General features: G+C 39.7%; 1 protein-coding gene across 23 annotated transcripts in view; it reads left to right on the forward strand.

The window, feature by feature from the left end:
* Window positions 1-16,427, forward strand: part of LOC147341525 (fibrous sheath-interacting protein 2-like) — a 142,079-nt gene that overhangs the window by 112,263 nt on the left and 13,389 nt on the right. For 21 of the 23 annotated variants that reach the window (XR_015159843.1, XR_015159845.1, XR_015159844.1 and 18 more), the window contains 2 exons: window positions 1,618-1,654; window positions 6,345-6,378. Coding sequence is in view for 20 of the 23 variants with exons in the window: in XM_086389728.1 (XP_086245854.1) it covers window positions 1,618-1,654; window positions 6,345-6,378 (71 nt within the window). In the remaining 3 variants the exon portion in view is untranslated. Of the gene's footprint in view, window positions 1-1,617; window positions 1,655-6,344; window positions 6,379-6,741; window positions 6,915-16,427 lie in introns of those variants that run through there. The other 2 variants (XM_086389740.1, XM_086389747.1) reach the window with 1 other exon arrangement.

Below are 16,427 nucleotides of genomic sequence, written 5' to 3' on the forward strand. Positions count from 1 at the left end.
CAGTGGCTCAGAGGTAAAGAATCAGCCTGCAATGCAGGGAACACAGGTTCAATCCTTGAATTGGGAAGATCCCCTGGAGAAGGGCATGGCAAACCAATCCAGTATTCTTGCCTGGAGAATCCCATGGACAGAGGAGCCTGGTGGGCTACAGTCCATAGGGTTGCACAGAGTTGGACATGACTGAAGCGACTTAGCACGCACACACGTGCATAACTGACATACACCATCCCAGTATTCCTGTGGACATATTCTACATGAAGACTTGCTTTAGTATCATTATCCAGAAATAGTTACTAAAATCCACTTATGGAACTTTGCTAGATGGCATACAAAGCATGTTAGTATTTAAGTGGGAAGAGATTAATGACAGGAAGACTAATGAATGAACATTGAGCCAACACATATGTTAAAGAATTAATTGAACAAGTAAATGTTCTTGAGTGCTTACTATATGGCAGGCACTGTAAACTAGTACAATACAGCATAGTAAGTCCTATAACAGAGGGATGTATAGGGCGCTTCAGGAGCTTGACAGAGAACGCCTGTCTATCTGGGCAGATATAAAGGAAGGCTCTCTGAAGGAGGTGACACAAGCCGAATGAGTCCTAAAGGATGGGAAGTTTTTAAAAGGGACATGAGTGACAAGGGAAATAGTGAAGGCAGAGGAACTGTGTGTTGTTCAGTACTTCTGGAGCAGAGAATATATGTAGAATGGTGACCATAGATGAGGCTGATGAGGTAGGCAGTCACCCAAATCTTAAGGTATTTGATGCCTGTCTGGTAGTCCCTGGAGGATTTAAAAAGAGTGTTGACAGCAGGGAATGAAAGACCTCTTAAGGGACTTCCATGGAGGTCCAGTGGGTAAGACTCTGAGCTCCTAATGCAGGAGGTCCAGGTTCAATCCCTGATCAGGGAACGAGATCCCACATGCTGTAACATAGTAAAAAAGTAAAAAAAAAAAAAAAACAAAAACAAAAAAGATGTAAAAAAGTCCCATATGTCACAACGAAGATGGAAGATCCTGAGGCTGCAACTAAGACCCAGCACAGCCAAATAAATAAAGTTTTTTTTTTTAAAAAGACCTATTCAGTTCAGTTCAGTTCAGTCTCTCAGTCGTGTTCAACTCTTTGTGACCCCATGAATCGCAGCACGCCAGGCCTCCCTGTCCACCACCAACTCCCGGAGTTCACTCAGACTCACGTCCATCGGGTCAGTGATGCCATCTAGCCATCTCATCCTCTGTCGTCCCCTTCTCCTCCTGCCCCCAATCCCTCCCAGCATCAGAGTCTTTTCCAATGAGTCAACTCTTCGCATCAGGTGGCCAAAGTACTGGAGTTTCAGCTTTAGCATCATTCCTTCCAAAGAAATCCCAGGGCTGATCTCCTTCAGAATGGTCTGGTTGGATCTCCTTGCAGTCCAAGGGACTCTCAAGAGTCTTCTTCAACACCACAGTTCAAAAGCATCAATTCTTCTACACTCAGCTTTCTTCACAGTCCAACTCTCACATCCATACATGACCACTGGAAAAACCACAGCCTTAATTACAATTTTATAAGTACCTGTGAAGGATACCAACAAATAGTAATTTTCTTCTTCTCTCTAAAAATTCATCTGCAGCTCCTGGAGTCGCCTTCATTCACGACTCACCCATTAGGTAAGTATCTAAGAAAGCTAATAAAGGAATGTGTTATTTTAAATTAATATTTAAATAATTACACTAGAGTGCTGCTTGAATCCTCTACTCTTGTAGTTTTACTTGTCTGTAGTAAAAGTCTCACCTTTTGCAACCTCTCAGGACTAAGCTAAAATTGTAAAGTAGGCAAAGTTAATCATTCATGCTCTTCCAGTTCCTCCTCTGATCTCACTTTAGTCCTGGGCTCTCCTCATAGGCAATACTTTGACTCCCCTTTCACGTAGCATTACTCCTTCTAGGATCTAGATCTGTTCTTTTCCCCTGTCCCCACTCAAAAATGCTTTACTTGTACCATTTGAGGTTATTGGTTTTCAAATGATGATAAATTAGTTTACCATATAGTATTAATGATGTGATCTGTTACTCCCTAAGGATATTTGCATTTTCATCCAAAGTAAATCAATCTCTCATGATCTAAAAGAAAGGCCAGTGGAGAAGTTTTCTTTTGGCCTGGGGCCTTTCAGCTCTCAAACATTGATGGCCATCCATTCTGCTGATGTCCTGTTCCCCTCAAACTTGAATAATAATCCATGCATATAAAATACCTCGTGATGGAACGTACATACCTATCATCTTTTATAAACCCTCAACAAACCAAATTAGGTTCAGGATAATTTTTATAAATCCCAAACTTTGATGAATTGGTTAGGTAAAGGGAAGTAGTGTATGATGGTAAATGGTGTTGATGTTCAGACCAGGCTTCTTAGAAAAGGATTTTGAGGTAGGAGTAATTGCAGTCAGTTTCATTTACAGAGGGCTCGTGGGGTACAAGGATGCTGAAGGAAAGAAACTGACTAGTTCAGTATCAAGGTAGTTTCAAGAAATAAAGGTGAGAGAATGTGTGCATTATAGAGTGTAAATTCCTGCCTGCCTCTTCTTCCTGTGCCCACTATCATCCTAGACTACAGAACTACAGAATCACTTGAGTCTTTTCAACAGCAAATGTTCTGGATAGCCCTTTATTATAAAAATCAGCTAAGATGAAGAACTATGCACATGACCCAGAGCTGCTATCTCATTCCTCACAAATACACAAGTTAAGATACCTTTAGCTAAGCCTAGGACAATTCCAAGCCAGAACACAATGGAGAAGGCAATGGCACCCCACTCCAGTACTCTTGCTTGGAAAATCCCATGGACAGAGGGGCCTGGTAGGCTGCAGTCCATGGGGTCTCGAAGAGTCGGACACGACTGAGCGACTTCACTTTCACTTTTCACTTTCATGCATTGGAGAAGGAAATGGCAACCCACTCCAGTATTCTTGCCTGGAGAATCCCAGGGATGGGGGAGCCTGGTGGCCTGCCGTCTATAGGGTCGCACAGAGTCGGACACGACTGAAGAAACTTAGCAGCAGCAGCAGCAGCAGGACAATTCCAAGCCAGAACACAAGAAAACACAGCTAGAATACCATCTGGTATGGCTCTGCCCATTGCCACCCACGCCACACCTCTTTACCTTACAGGAAAGAACACAGGTTCAAGGCCTCTGGCTTAGTCCTCTTGATCTGTTGCAGCTCCTTGCTCCCTGAGACTCAAGTGTGGGTGCATTATGTCTATTCCATCACATACCTCATCTCTCTTCTCTTCCTCCACCTCCTTAGTTCTCTGTTTTTTCTAATGCTAACATAAAGACATACACAGTAAACTTCAGTTCAGTTCAGTTCAGTCGCTCAGTCGTGTCTGACTCTTTGCGACGCCATGAATCGCAGCACGCCAGGCCTCCCTGTCCACCACCAACTCCCGAAGTCCACCCAACCCATGTCCATCGAGTCGGTGATGCCATCTAACCATCTCATCCTCTGTCATCCCCTTCTCCTCCTGCCCTCAATCTTTCCCAACATCAGGGTCTTTTCAAATGAGTGAGCTCCTCGCATCAGGTGGCCAAAGTATTGGAGTTTCAGCTTCAACATCAGTCCTTCCAATGAACACCCAGGACTGATCTCCTTTAGGATGGACTGGTTGGATCTCCTTGCAGTCCAAGGGACTCTCAAGAGTCTTCTCCAACACCACAGTTCAAAAGCATCAATTCTTCGGCACTCAGCTTTCTTTAGAGTCCAACTCTCACATCCATACATGACTACTGGAAAAACCATAGCCTTGACTAGACGGACCTTTGTTGGCAAAGTAATATCTCTGCTTTTTAATATGCTGTCTAGGTTGGTCATTACTTTCCCTCCAAGGAGCAAGTGTCTTTTAATTTCATGGCTGCAGCCACCATCTGCAGTCATTTTGGAGCCCCCCAAAATAAAGTCTGCCATTGTTTCCACTGTTTTCCCCATCTATTTGCCATGAAGTGATGGGACTGGATGCCATGATCTTCGTTTTCTGAATGTTGAGCTGTAACCCAATTTTTTCACTCTCCTCTTTCACTTTCATCAAGAGGCTCTTTAGTTCTTCTTCACTTTCTGCCCTAAGGGTGGTATCATCTGCATATCTGAGGTTATTGATATTTCTCCCGGCAATCTTGATTCCAGCGTGTGCTTCATCCAGCCCAGCATTTTGCATGATGTACTCTGCATATAAGTTAAAAAAGCAGGGTGACAATATACAGCCTTGATGTATTCCTTTTCCTATTTGGAACCAGTCTGCTGTTCCATGTCCAGTTCTAACGGTTGCTTCCCGACCTGCATACAGGTTTCTCAAGAGGCAGTCATGTGAGCTTAATAAAATAGAATTAGGAACCAAAAAAATCAGGACAAGAGGATGCCAATGTGATAAGATAGTGATGGGGAGTAAACAGTAGTAATAATTAAACAGATTTGGTGATAGAATGGACCACACGTATGTATGATCAGGAGGTATCAGGTATAATCCCAAGCTAGGGGCCTGAGGTACCAATAGAGGCTCACCAATTACAATTAGATTAAAACTTAGATATTCAGAAGGATTAGGCAGACGGACTAAAATTTAGTCTTGTTACATTAATCTTCAAGGGGTGGTTTGCCAGTTATTTTCTGGACTAAAGTCAGGTTGTGTGGAGGAAAAGGTTAGGAACAGAAAGGTTATGTTTATAGTTTTATAACATGGAAAATTAAACTGTGAAAAACTGGGCCTTTGGGGCTTCTAAACTAATTGTCATTAATATCACTGCCCTCTTTAAGAAGTAGAGTTGGCAGTACAAACGAACCTAAACCTTTGACACTTTAGTAGTATCAACCTATCAGGGAAAACCACTGCAGACTAGAGAAAAGTGGATGTAATATCATGGCACTCCTAGAATGTGGTGGAACTTTCCCACATAACAATGAGTTTATTTGCGTGTTTCTGCTCAATTGACTCCAATGAGAAACTGATCATTCGCGGCAAACTGCAGATTTGTATCCAATATTACAACTAGTTTCTAGTGGTCTTATATAAGGTTTTTTAAATCTGTATGGTTAGTTTTGTTCTTAGGTCTTTGCTGTTTCCTTTTATCTTAAAGTATGCCTTTGGGACAGAAAGTCTGGAGACAGAAACATACATAGGACTCCACTTGCTGCCTATGGTATGAGGTTAGGGAGAGCAGGAAAAAAAGAATCTGAGTGCATTAGATTGCAGAGGATCTACAAAGAGGAAATTGTGCTGGAGATGGCCTGAGAAACTGGGTGTCAGAAAAATTAATGAAGCCAAGGATAGGAACTATGTCACTGACGGTGAGCATTCATGTTCTAGGTTCCATATTGCAAAAAGGTATTAATCCTAGGATGGGCTATTGCTGCCTAACCCTAGCTGAGACCTTTTCCTACTAGTGTTAAAGTTGTCATTTCACAGTCTGACTGTATGTCTCAATATTGGATTGTTAGGCCTTGGTAGAAAAAAGTAAATTTGATAACATAAGGGCAGGCCAAGTAAAAATGAAAATAGAGCACCATGTTTCCTTTAAGAGGGTCAAGAGGTTATGGCAAGGGGTCCATGGAGGCAGTAAAATATGAAAGTAAATCAGACTTAGGCTTTGTTTTTTTTCTTTTAACTTTGTGTTATCCTATAATCTACATGATTTTGTTGTTCTCTTGCTACAATTCAATAAAATATAATTTTGGTTCCATGTAGTAGATCAGAATAAATAATCCTGATTAGAGCATAGAAGAGAATATTGTGATACCTAGAAAGGGGCTCCATCTAATTTGGCTTTGCATGTCATCTGAAACCCACTGTTTTAATGTCATTGTCAGTAATCATACATAGATCTTCTACTGTGGGGTGAGGAGAGGAGGTTAGGAATTTTGAGGGGGTGAATAGAAAGTGAATTATCAGAAAGCTCTGATCAAGCAGGGCAAGTGGAAAGAACTAGCCCATCCCCTGTCTTTCCAACCCCATGCTCTTCTCAACTCACTACAGAACAGGCGTGGCTAAGGTGGGTCAAGAGTGGCAACATCAAGTGTTAGTTTATACAGCACCTATTATTCTACTGTTTATGCCGCAATTATTCTGCATAATAATTCTTCTGGGTAATAGAGCATGTCCTATGCCCAGGGGCCAATATCTAAATAAGAGGATAAATGGGGGGATTAGGTAAAAAAAATAAAGCTTATTCTTCTTTGTGACTTGCTGGGGAGAAAACAAAACTCCCAAGCACAAAACAGGTAATCTGATTCAATGATTAGGAATTTGGAGGAAACTTACATAAATGATTAACCATAAGTAATAAAATCAATCTCTTTTTACTTTTTCAGACAAGACTACCATCCAAATCGCTGTCAAGAGAAAGTATGTATGATGAAATTCACTATAGAGCAATTAAGGATATTTTCTGATATGTTATTAGAGAAAAATCTGTGAATCAGACTACCAGCAAAATCATCTATTGATTTTAGTCAGTTTTCCTCTTTGCCTTTTTCTCTTCCTTGACTTTCACTCTCTGTTAATCTTGAATTTTGCCAAGGTCCGAAAATTATTGTTCAAAGACTTATTGTTATGGGGGGTACAAAGTTACTGTTATCGCCATTTTGCCCCGGGTCCTCAGGAGGGTAGATTGGGGGAGCTTTGGGAGGTTTAATCATCACAAAGAAAACATCCAATACCACACACTCACTCCATGATGGGAAGGCATTACAGGAAATGCCTTTGCAGACCCTTGCAGATCTGGCTGAAGGGCTGAGCACCCTGCCCCTCAGGTAAGTGAACCAAGATGCCTAGATCTACCTTGTAATTCTCCTGGGAGTAAGAAGAATCTTAGGATGGCTACTGCATCAAAAGAAGGGGGTCTCAAGAGAGCTGCAACTTGGACCAGGCAAAGAGCATAAGGTAAGTCTGATAAGCCCCAACTTTGGGGCTAGACAGAGGAAACATGAACTAGAAAGGGGTTCAGGGGAGTAGCACATTCACATACTTTTTCACACGTACGTGAGAGTTTCATAGACCGTCCAACCAACACAGAGGCTGAGACATACTGGCACCAGGAAGGTATTTCTTGGTTTACTAGTATAGTAAAAATGAGCTAAAAATCAGATTCCTACTTATCACATTTCACTTCATTAAAAACTTGACAAATGTCCCAATTTTATATGTCAAAGTTGGACATGCTTCTTCTCAGCTACCCTAAGAGTAATAATGTAGATCTACTTACTGTACATTATCTCTGGTAATAATAAAATAATACGTATTGAAATGCTTATCTCATATGTATTGAAACAGATTTCAATCAATTTAGACCAAGAAGGTGAGTAACTTTTTTATTAATGTTTAAATGTGATTCTTAGAAGTGTCTGATTTAGGTCATGTTTATGTAAAACAAGTGTTTTTCAACCGTATGCTGTCATTTCAAATTATTACTATGTTCTTCAAACTCAGTAGCCATTTTCTGGTCTGCACGGTAGGTGACAAAAAGTGCATTACAAGAACTAGATAGTAGTAATGTTTGCATAACACTGTGAGTGTGCTTAATGCTGCTCAACTGTAGAATTTAAAATGGTCAATTTTATGTTATGTGCATTTTATCACAATAAAACATACATTAAGAGATTTGGGAAGGATTCTAATAACATGACTTTTCCTGGAGGTGTCCTTCAAACCTTCTCTAACTGGCCAGGAGAGAATATGCTACATTCAGCAAGGTGTTAACTTTTCTCTGAATGTTGGCCTAACCTTGAACAATCTGAGGCTAACTTCAGAGATAATTGTGAATTAACAACCACATGATAGGGAATCCGGTGCCCAAATGCCAGGATATCAAACAATGCACAGCTAAAATGCCAGGCATCCAGCCTTTGCTGCCACTGGCTTGTAGCCATAGCGTTGAGAAACAGTTCCCGTGGAAGGTACGCATGCTTGGTCTGGCTGTCTTGAGGATAGTAACAACTTTAAAAAGAATGCTATTGTATTATAGGCAAAAGGATTTTTATGACCCCCAAATATATCTGCAATAAGTAAACGTACACAAACAGTTATAGAGTCTGGCAGGTGCACTTGTCATCTGCCCCTGGTCCCCTGTCTAAGCTGTAACCATAAACACAATTAAACATGAGGAAATGGCTGTTCACGTCCAGGCCCTGGGTTTCTAACTTCAGCACTTACGGAAAGAGGCCCCGACTTCCCTCAAGTGCTCCACCTTCTGGCTGTTTGAGCCAAGTTCGGGCTCAGCCTTTTTTCCTTCTGAGATTAATGTATTTGTTTCTTGAGCTGACCTCTGCCTCCCAATCTAAGACAGTTTGCAGTGATAATCTTTTATTGGACCTAAGCCTGTTCATTTCCCTTAAATCATCAGTGCTAATTGTTGCCCATTGATTAAACTTAAACAAGTAGCTGTAGTGATTTGCATATAACACAGTCAATTGACTGAGAAAGACAGCAACAGACCAGCCAGGGAGCCCACAGGCTGACCTCTCCACAGTGAGGCTTTACTTTTCACCCTCATCTCCTAGCTAAACAGATGCCTAAGTAAAAGGAGACTCTGTCCACAAAGGCACATACATGTTTGAACTGCAAATTTGTTTCATGAAATAGTTTGTTAGCGGCAATCTGGTTTTTTTAAGTATCGCTTGGATCATAATATAGTCTTACCTCTTGCTAGAGAATTTGTTTTCTACGAGCTTGCTATTTTGTTCTAACCAAGAAGCCATTTACCCTCAGTAATAAACTATTATATAGTTCCAAGGGATTTTTTTGTTATGTTTTTTTTCTGCTTTATTTTTCAATGGGTGTACTACTTTATTAACATTTAAATTTCACCAACAGTGAGCTCAAGTATATGCTAGGCATATGTTCAGATTTTTGAAATAAAGATAAAATGGACAGACAGCTTTAAGGGCGCTACACTGCACAATAAACATCCAACAATTAGACAGTCCAGGGGATGACATAAGTATACATTTAGGAGCACAAGTATAGCGTCCAAGAGATTTTGAATCAAAGGAAATCTTATTCAAAAAATAGATCACAGCCATAGAGAATAAACCAACTTGAAATTAATCTGGTGTTCTAAATAGATTTCCTATGTTCTCTTTATACACCATGGCTGGATTCTAACTATGCATTGTTTGATACAAGGAATTAAAAGTTAGTTGCTGTCCCTAAAACGAGTAATTTATCCATGATTTCCCTTCTATCCCCACTCACTTCCTTTCCAGGTAACTTCTGAAGAACTGAACAGTGTAATTCAAAATGTCATGACCTGGGTCGTGGCTGCAGTGACCAGTGTATTATACCCAGCCATCACAAAATATGAAGAAAGATTGCAAAATATTACATGCCCAATGCCTGATAACTCCACCCTCTCTTCTGATAGTGAGAGTTGCTGCAGCACATGCTATGAGACATTTCTATATGAAACAAGTAAGATGGTTCAGGCAGAGCCCTGTACAGAGGCGGCTGACAGGTCAATAGAGCAGCCAGTGGCACCATCAAAATCATCTCTTGCCTGTAAAGAAAGAACAGATGTAGAAACAACACATCACAGGAAAGAACACTTGGAAAACAAATCTAAAGCCCCCAAACCTGAATATAATGAGACATCTGAATCCGCCAACCTTAAAACCTGTAAATCCGATAGTCACCTTGTTGTACGGATTGAAACAGGCACTAGGAAATGTAAAGATGAAACAGATAGCCTAGAATGCCCACTGTCTTCAGATGAAAAAGCAAAAGCTATCAGTGAGATGCAGGAGTTAAATAATGTTTTTGTTAACTTTAAACATCATCTAAAAGAGGAAGCTGAGTTGATTTTAAAAACATTTTTCAGGAAATGGTGTCTGAACTAACCCAGACCATCCCCACCCTTTCCTCTGTTACGACCGAACCTTTGCCTGCCCAAACTGACACTGACAAAGGAGACTTGCTCTCCAATGTTGATATTTCCTCAGCAGCTGCTGAAATTACGGAAAATGTGCTTGAGAAGTTACAGTCTGCAGTTAAGAAAACATGTACTGAGGAATTTTCACCAGGAAATATATCAGTTCACTTTAAATCAGATTAAGTCAGTGGAGAACATTTTATTTCTCCACAAGAAAAAACTTCAGAAGTTTCACTGCCTTATGCTTTGGAGAACATGAATGATGTTGCAGAGGACATGGTTCGTGTGATTTTAGAAAAGCTGACGGTCCTTGCATCTGCTAAGCAAAGTGAATTGGCTCATCTCAAAATCACTACTGACCCAGCTTATCAGCAACACAGAGAAGATCCAGCGTATACGTTCCTTCAAAGAGCCAGCAAAGGGAAATCCGGTGCTAAGACTGATGCTGCCAGTTTGATTGCAAAGAAGAAATACAAAATGTAGTGTCAACTATTTGTTCCAAGCCCTCTCTGGTTGGTTATATAAAGGAAGCAGTCAGCACTATACTAGGTTATATACAAGTTGGACTTCATAATGAAAGGCTAGTTGCAACTGAAGAAAACAGTGATCATCCTACAGCTACTTGATGCTCTCTTGGCTCAGGTGCATCAGAAACCAGTGAAAACAGATGTCCGAAAGAGCAGACACTCCAGACTGAGCAGTCCCTCCGGCACTGAAGAAAGGAACAGACTCACCAGGACTGGAGTAGCTAGTGCTCCTAGGTGTGGGAGCCTGTTTCCACCTGTTAATGTTCCTGGTGTGGCCCTTTATTCTGAAGACAAAAATGAAGAAATAGACAGAATTGTAGAAAATGTATTGATTTCACCTATCAAAGACGAAAAAGCAAAATTACAAGAACAGGTTCCTGACTACTGGTTAACTGGGGAAAACAATGATTTTAAACGCACAAGAAATACGAACGTACCTACAAAGCCTGCTTATGGACGCAAAGTAGCATTTCATGATCAGGGATTAAATACTGACCTTCCAACTTTTAATAAGGACCCTTTAAAGGACAAGCCAAGTTGGAATAAAGACATTTTGCTTTTCAGTCAAGATGAAACATATCAAATACAAAAAGCCTCAGAAGATATAATTAGGAGTATTTTAGCAAAGATGCTCAAAGATCTATCTTCTGGGCCGTCTGATCACTCAGATGATGAAGATGGTAGAGAGGCTTCACTTCTTACCTCAAGAAAACCACAAGATCCATCACATCAAGAATGGATGGACCAGATGTTCTCTGTGTCAGAAATCCATACGGTATCTCAAGATATTATAGATGCTATATTAAAAATACTTCACGTAACTTCTCGTCATATTATCGAACATTCTTCATCAGTACATCAAACTCCTCTAGATAATGCTGATGTACCAAACAAAGAGTTATTACAAATATGGTTTGACAGTAAAAGGAAGATGAAATTTTTATCTGCACTTAGCGTGGACCCTACAAAACTTTCCTGGGTAGAATCTGGAACAAGTGGCTCAACATCAGAATCTGTAGATAACCTTAATGATAAAATCTTTAGCGCAGTTTTTAAGAATTTGAACTCATTTATTTGTCCAAAATTACAAACCTGCTTCAAACCAGAAAGCCATGCTGCCCATTCAAAGCCTGCTCCTGACAAGAAATCTTCATTTCGATCTCACCTTAGTACTTTCACAACTGAAGTGGTAAAAATTGTTTTGGATGCTATCCAGAAAGAACTACGACACAATAAGAAAAATCTAAATGTTAGGAAGAATAGCCCTCCCAAGAACTTTAGAGATACAGGATTTTTTGCTGACGCTGAAAATGAATTAGACTCTGTTGTCACAAAGCTAAATATTGACATTATGACAAGTTCATTAGCTACTTGCATTTGTGAGGTGTTAAGTGGAAACACAAAAGTAATATTTTACTCCCTTCAGATAAGCTAAGGTCTAAAATCTCACATGGGACTGATGGCATTGATCAACAAAAACTTTTGCCTTCTCGTTGCCCTCACATGCAGGAGGAAGTTCACCAATGTACTAGATTTCAAGTGTTAGATAGAGTTGGAGATGCCTTGTATGATATGTTATGCAAGCTCACTGGAGACCACCCACATTCTCCCTTATCTGATGAGCAAAATACAGAGGGGATCAATAAGAATTTGAGAACAACCAGTACACTGCAGTCCAGTATTAAGCTCATTTCTCGTACAATTCTAGAAGGTATTGTTTCAAAACTATGTGGTGTTGAGACAAATGGCATTTTCAAAAATTCAGAAGTTAAAGCTATGTATTGACACTGACAGCCTGTCACTTGCTTTGCTTCTTGAGGAAATGAGCAGATGCTATGACATAATCTCAAGCATAGCATCCAATGTGACCTGGCCAGGTAGCCCAGAGGTAACTAACAAGGGGAAAACTAGTGCCCCCAAAATAGGAACCACAAAAGAAAAGCATCTGAATAAACTGAAAACCTTGGCCTCAGACATCTTTGAAATGGTTTTTGCTAAGTTGGAAGGGTTTGCCAATAGAAATTTAGAAAATCTTGGTGCGATAAACTGTGGATATAAAAAGAACAAGACATACCGTGAAAGTGAAAATACCAACATTTGTGGTAACACACATGAAAAACGATTGCAGTCGACTTTATACAGGCATGCAAAGAAAGTGTCAAGTACTATTTTGAAAGCTCTTCAAACTGAATTAAACATGAACTTGCCAGATTTGGAAACATGTATAAGTAAGCCACTACAAGAGAAACAAATACTTAAGAGTTTAGTCAATTTCATTTTAGATGCAGTTTCTCCAGATATGTTTAATGAACCTGAACCGGAAGAGAGAGGCATTGAAAATTACAGATATAGGCCAATCTATGGAAATTTTCTTCCCGGAGGAGCTAACCCAGATTCGTATCTAGAAGATCCTGCAGATACAGAGAAAGAAAGTGCTGGGGAGGAAAGACCAGCAGAAGATGAAACTAAATCAGATTCTCTTAAGCAACAGGAACTAGAAAAAAACACTAAAAACTTTTGAAGTAGAACTCAAAGAGCCAAAAAAGTCCCCAGTTGTGCCCATTGTAAGAAATATTTTGAATGAAATTTTTCAGAATGATTTAATTGGTCAGTTAAAGGTGTTTACTCTTCCCCAGTCCCATTTATGTGACATTCCTCATGCTGATGATGAACCATTTGCTCAAACATCTGTTCAGTCCCTGGATAAAACAGTGGGCCCTTTAGTATCTGAAGCAGATGTAACCATTGTTGCAGATGATGTCGTTAGAACCATATTTCAAAAGCTTTATTCTGCTGCCATGACAGATGGGAATGAAAGTGAAAATAGGTATAATACTATCACCTTTCCAGCAGATAATCTCTTTTCCTAAACCTACCCATGGAGGAAAGTCCCCTGTTTATTCTACCATACTGGACAGAAATCCATGCACATTTCAGTCCACTTTCAATATTGGTAAACTGACCAAAATAAATGTAGTTGAAGATACTATACAGTCAATATTAACAAATTTAGAAGCATCTGCTACTTCCAAAGTAAAGGCGCTCTTTTGTCCTCACAGTGGTTTCCCAGTTCCTGTGGCTTTACCTTCACAGCAGGATGAGATTGCTTTACAACAACCATGGTTATCCACCAAAGATTCATATTCTGAAGACCAATTTTCTTGTTGCTCAATGGATCACAGTAAATCAGGAAAGACCACCTCAATATGTCAACTGAGTGCCTCTAAATTAAATATGTATGCAACAGAAGTGGCTAGGCAAATTTTACAAGGAATCAAACATAAATTAGATCAAGACATAAGAAGTCCATTCTTAACTCAGAGTGTTGTGGCTTTTGAAAGTATTCCAAGTCAGGTTGTTAGCACAGTGTTAGATATTGTGTCTACTAAAGGCAAATATGAAAAAAATGTAACTGACAGAGAGACTGATCCAGTTGCACCAGAAGATATTATTGAAAAGCTATTCAATAAAAGTGATTATCGTAAAAAACTTCAATTTCAAATACTAGATACCATTGAAGGTATCTTAATTGATATCTGTGCGGAAACAATAGATGAGAATAATCTCCCACTTGCTGTATCCACTCTTAAATGTAATATAAGTGGGAGACATTTAGAAACAAACTCTGAAAGGGACCCTAGGTATACAAATAAGGCTATTCTTACACTTTTAGTTCCTAAGGAGTGCGTTGCTATGATTTCCAATGATACGGTGGATATTGTTCTTCAAAATCTCACTTCTGCTATCATGGTTCACATCAGTGCAAATGATTCCATTTCTCCAAGATTGTCTGCAGCATTTTCTGATGCATTTTCCAAAGCAGAGCATCAACAATCTCCTATTAAAGGCTCAGTGAATGGAAGGGCAGAGCGTCAACAACCTCTTGTTACAGACTCAGTGAATGAAAGGGCAAAGCGTAAGCAACCTCCTGTTATAGATTCAGTGAATGAAAGGAAAAGGGAGAGATTTCCTTTTGCAAGAAAGGGAGGAGATATTCAGCTGAAATCAGCTCTTCCTGATGATAATCAGACAACTGTACTTAAGAAACAAGATGCCAAGAAATCTACTCCTGATCCATGTAAGGAAAATGCTTACTGTTACTTTATTACTAAAACTATTTTGAATAGATTAAAATCTTTCGCCACAGAAAGAATAGATTTGCTACTTATTCTTGAGACTAGAGAAAAACCGGATGTTGGCTCAGAATTTACAAATTGTAAACAAAATGACAGTGTGTTTCTTGAATCAAACCAAACGCCATTAGATGTGACTGTCCCGAAAATGTCAACAGCTGGAACCATTCTCAATCAAGAAGTCACAAATTACACATTAGCTAATTACAGAGAAAACCATAGACCTGCAATTCATATATCACAAGCTAGTCTTAAGGAATATGCTGACCTAATCGCCAACACCATTTTGACGCTTATAAAAAATGACATAGACCTAGAAATCCAAGAGATGTATACATATCAAAACAATACTTCATTTCAAGAAAACGTCATTGCAAGTGAAACTGTCAACGACATCTTCAAGAGTTTATGTAATAAAATATCTTTGAAGGCAAGTGGCTCTTACTCAAAGCAGGACCCTGATCTTCTTACCCAACTAGCTGTACAAAATGAAATAGTGCCAGGTCAAAGAAAAATGGAAGACAACACCAAACTGTCTCTCTTTTCAAAATACTCAGGGGAAAACCAAAAACACCAGAAGTGGAAAACCAGAGAAGGACATTGGAAGAAATATTTAGAAATGGAGAATCTGGACAGGAAAAAACAAATTCTTTGTTAAGTGTAGTTAAGGAAATTTTAAAGAAGGCATATCAAAGGGTATTGGAAAACACAGAATATTGTTCTCCATTCAATGAACTCCCCCACTTTACATCTGATTCTAAGATTAAAACATCAGCATGTAAAAAAGCCTTACAGTCACATATAAGCAGTGTTGCAAAGACATAATTGAAAGTGTTTACACAAAAATGTTCTCAGTAATTCTGACCTCGTTATACGAAAACAGTGAGACCAGAGGAGAAATGGAAGCCTCTGGCAGTGATGGATTACTGATGAATTCATCATGCTTTAGAGAACTGAAACAAGCAGAAAAAGGCAGTGTTCCCCCTAAACCTGTGATACCACAAGTTTATCCTTACACAGGCATTGGAAGTGTCAGTTCATTGAAAAACACCTTATTGCAATTTTCTCCATTGTGACTGGGCAAACACTTGGTTCAAAAGGTTCTCAGAAAGATCACAGATTTTGCTTTGCTGAATCTAGAAGAAAATTCATCCCCTAAAGGTCAAGCTGATGAAATTCTGAGGCCATGCAATTCTAAAGCTAGTCCCAAGGGCAGCCCTAGGGCAAGTGTTAAGACAAATTTTAAAACAAAATCAAAAGTTACCTCTTTGTCTAAATTTGGAACAAAAACACAGCTCAGACCTAGTGGAGCTAAAGCCCAAAGCAAAACCAAGTTAGGTCCTAGAGAGAAGACCCTAAAAGGTAGCTGGCCCAAGACTTCCGTTGGGCTCCCACACCTACTGTCAATAGGGGAGGCCAAAAGTCCCTCACCGAGAGCAAAACTCCCCACTGCAGAGCTAAAAATGTATGCCCGGGATATACTACGTAATATTCTGCAAACAACTGTGAATGAATTTGAAGAGGTGAGGCAAAATAGAGCAGTGGCAAATGTAAACACTTTACTGTCTGATCAGACTGAGAGAGCAAGTGGAATAGTGAGTGCAGTTTTGCAAGGACTACATGCTCTGAAGAATAATTTGGCCAATCCAATAAAGGGCTCACATTCAGATGATCTCAGACTTCCACGGGGGATATTTTAGTACAACCTCTGCTGCAAATCCACAAGCCCATTTCTCCTTGGAGAATGTTTCTTCACAACTAGACAAACTCTTTCCCAAAGAAGATATTTTTAAACAAATGTTTGACAAATGGCAAACAGAATCAAGCAACATGGATAACGAAAAACATAAGCTACCGATGATAGCGAGG

This window comes from Bos grunniens, chromosome X (genome assembly GCF_055505025.1).
Source record: "Bos grunniens cultivar Pamir isolate PY7600 chromosome X, Bosgru_T2T1.0, whole genome shotgun sequence".
In the NCBI taxonomy this organism is placed as follows: Eukaryota; Metazoa; Chordata; class Mammalia; order Artiodactyla; family Bovidae; genus Bos; species Bos grunniens.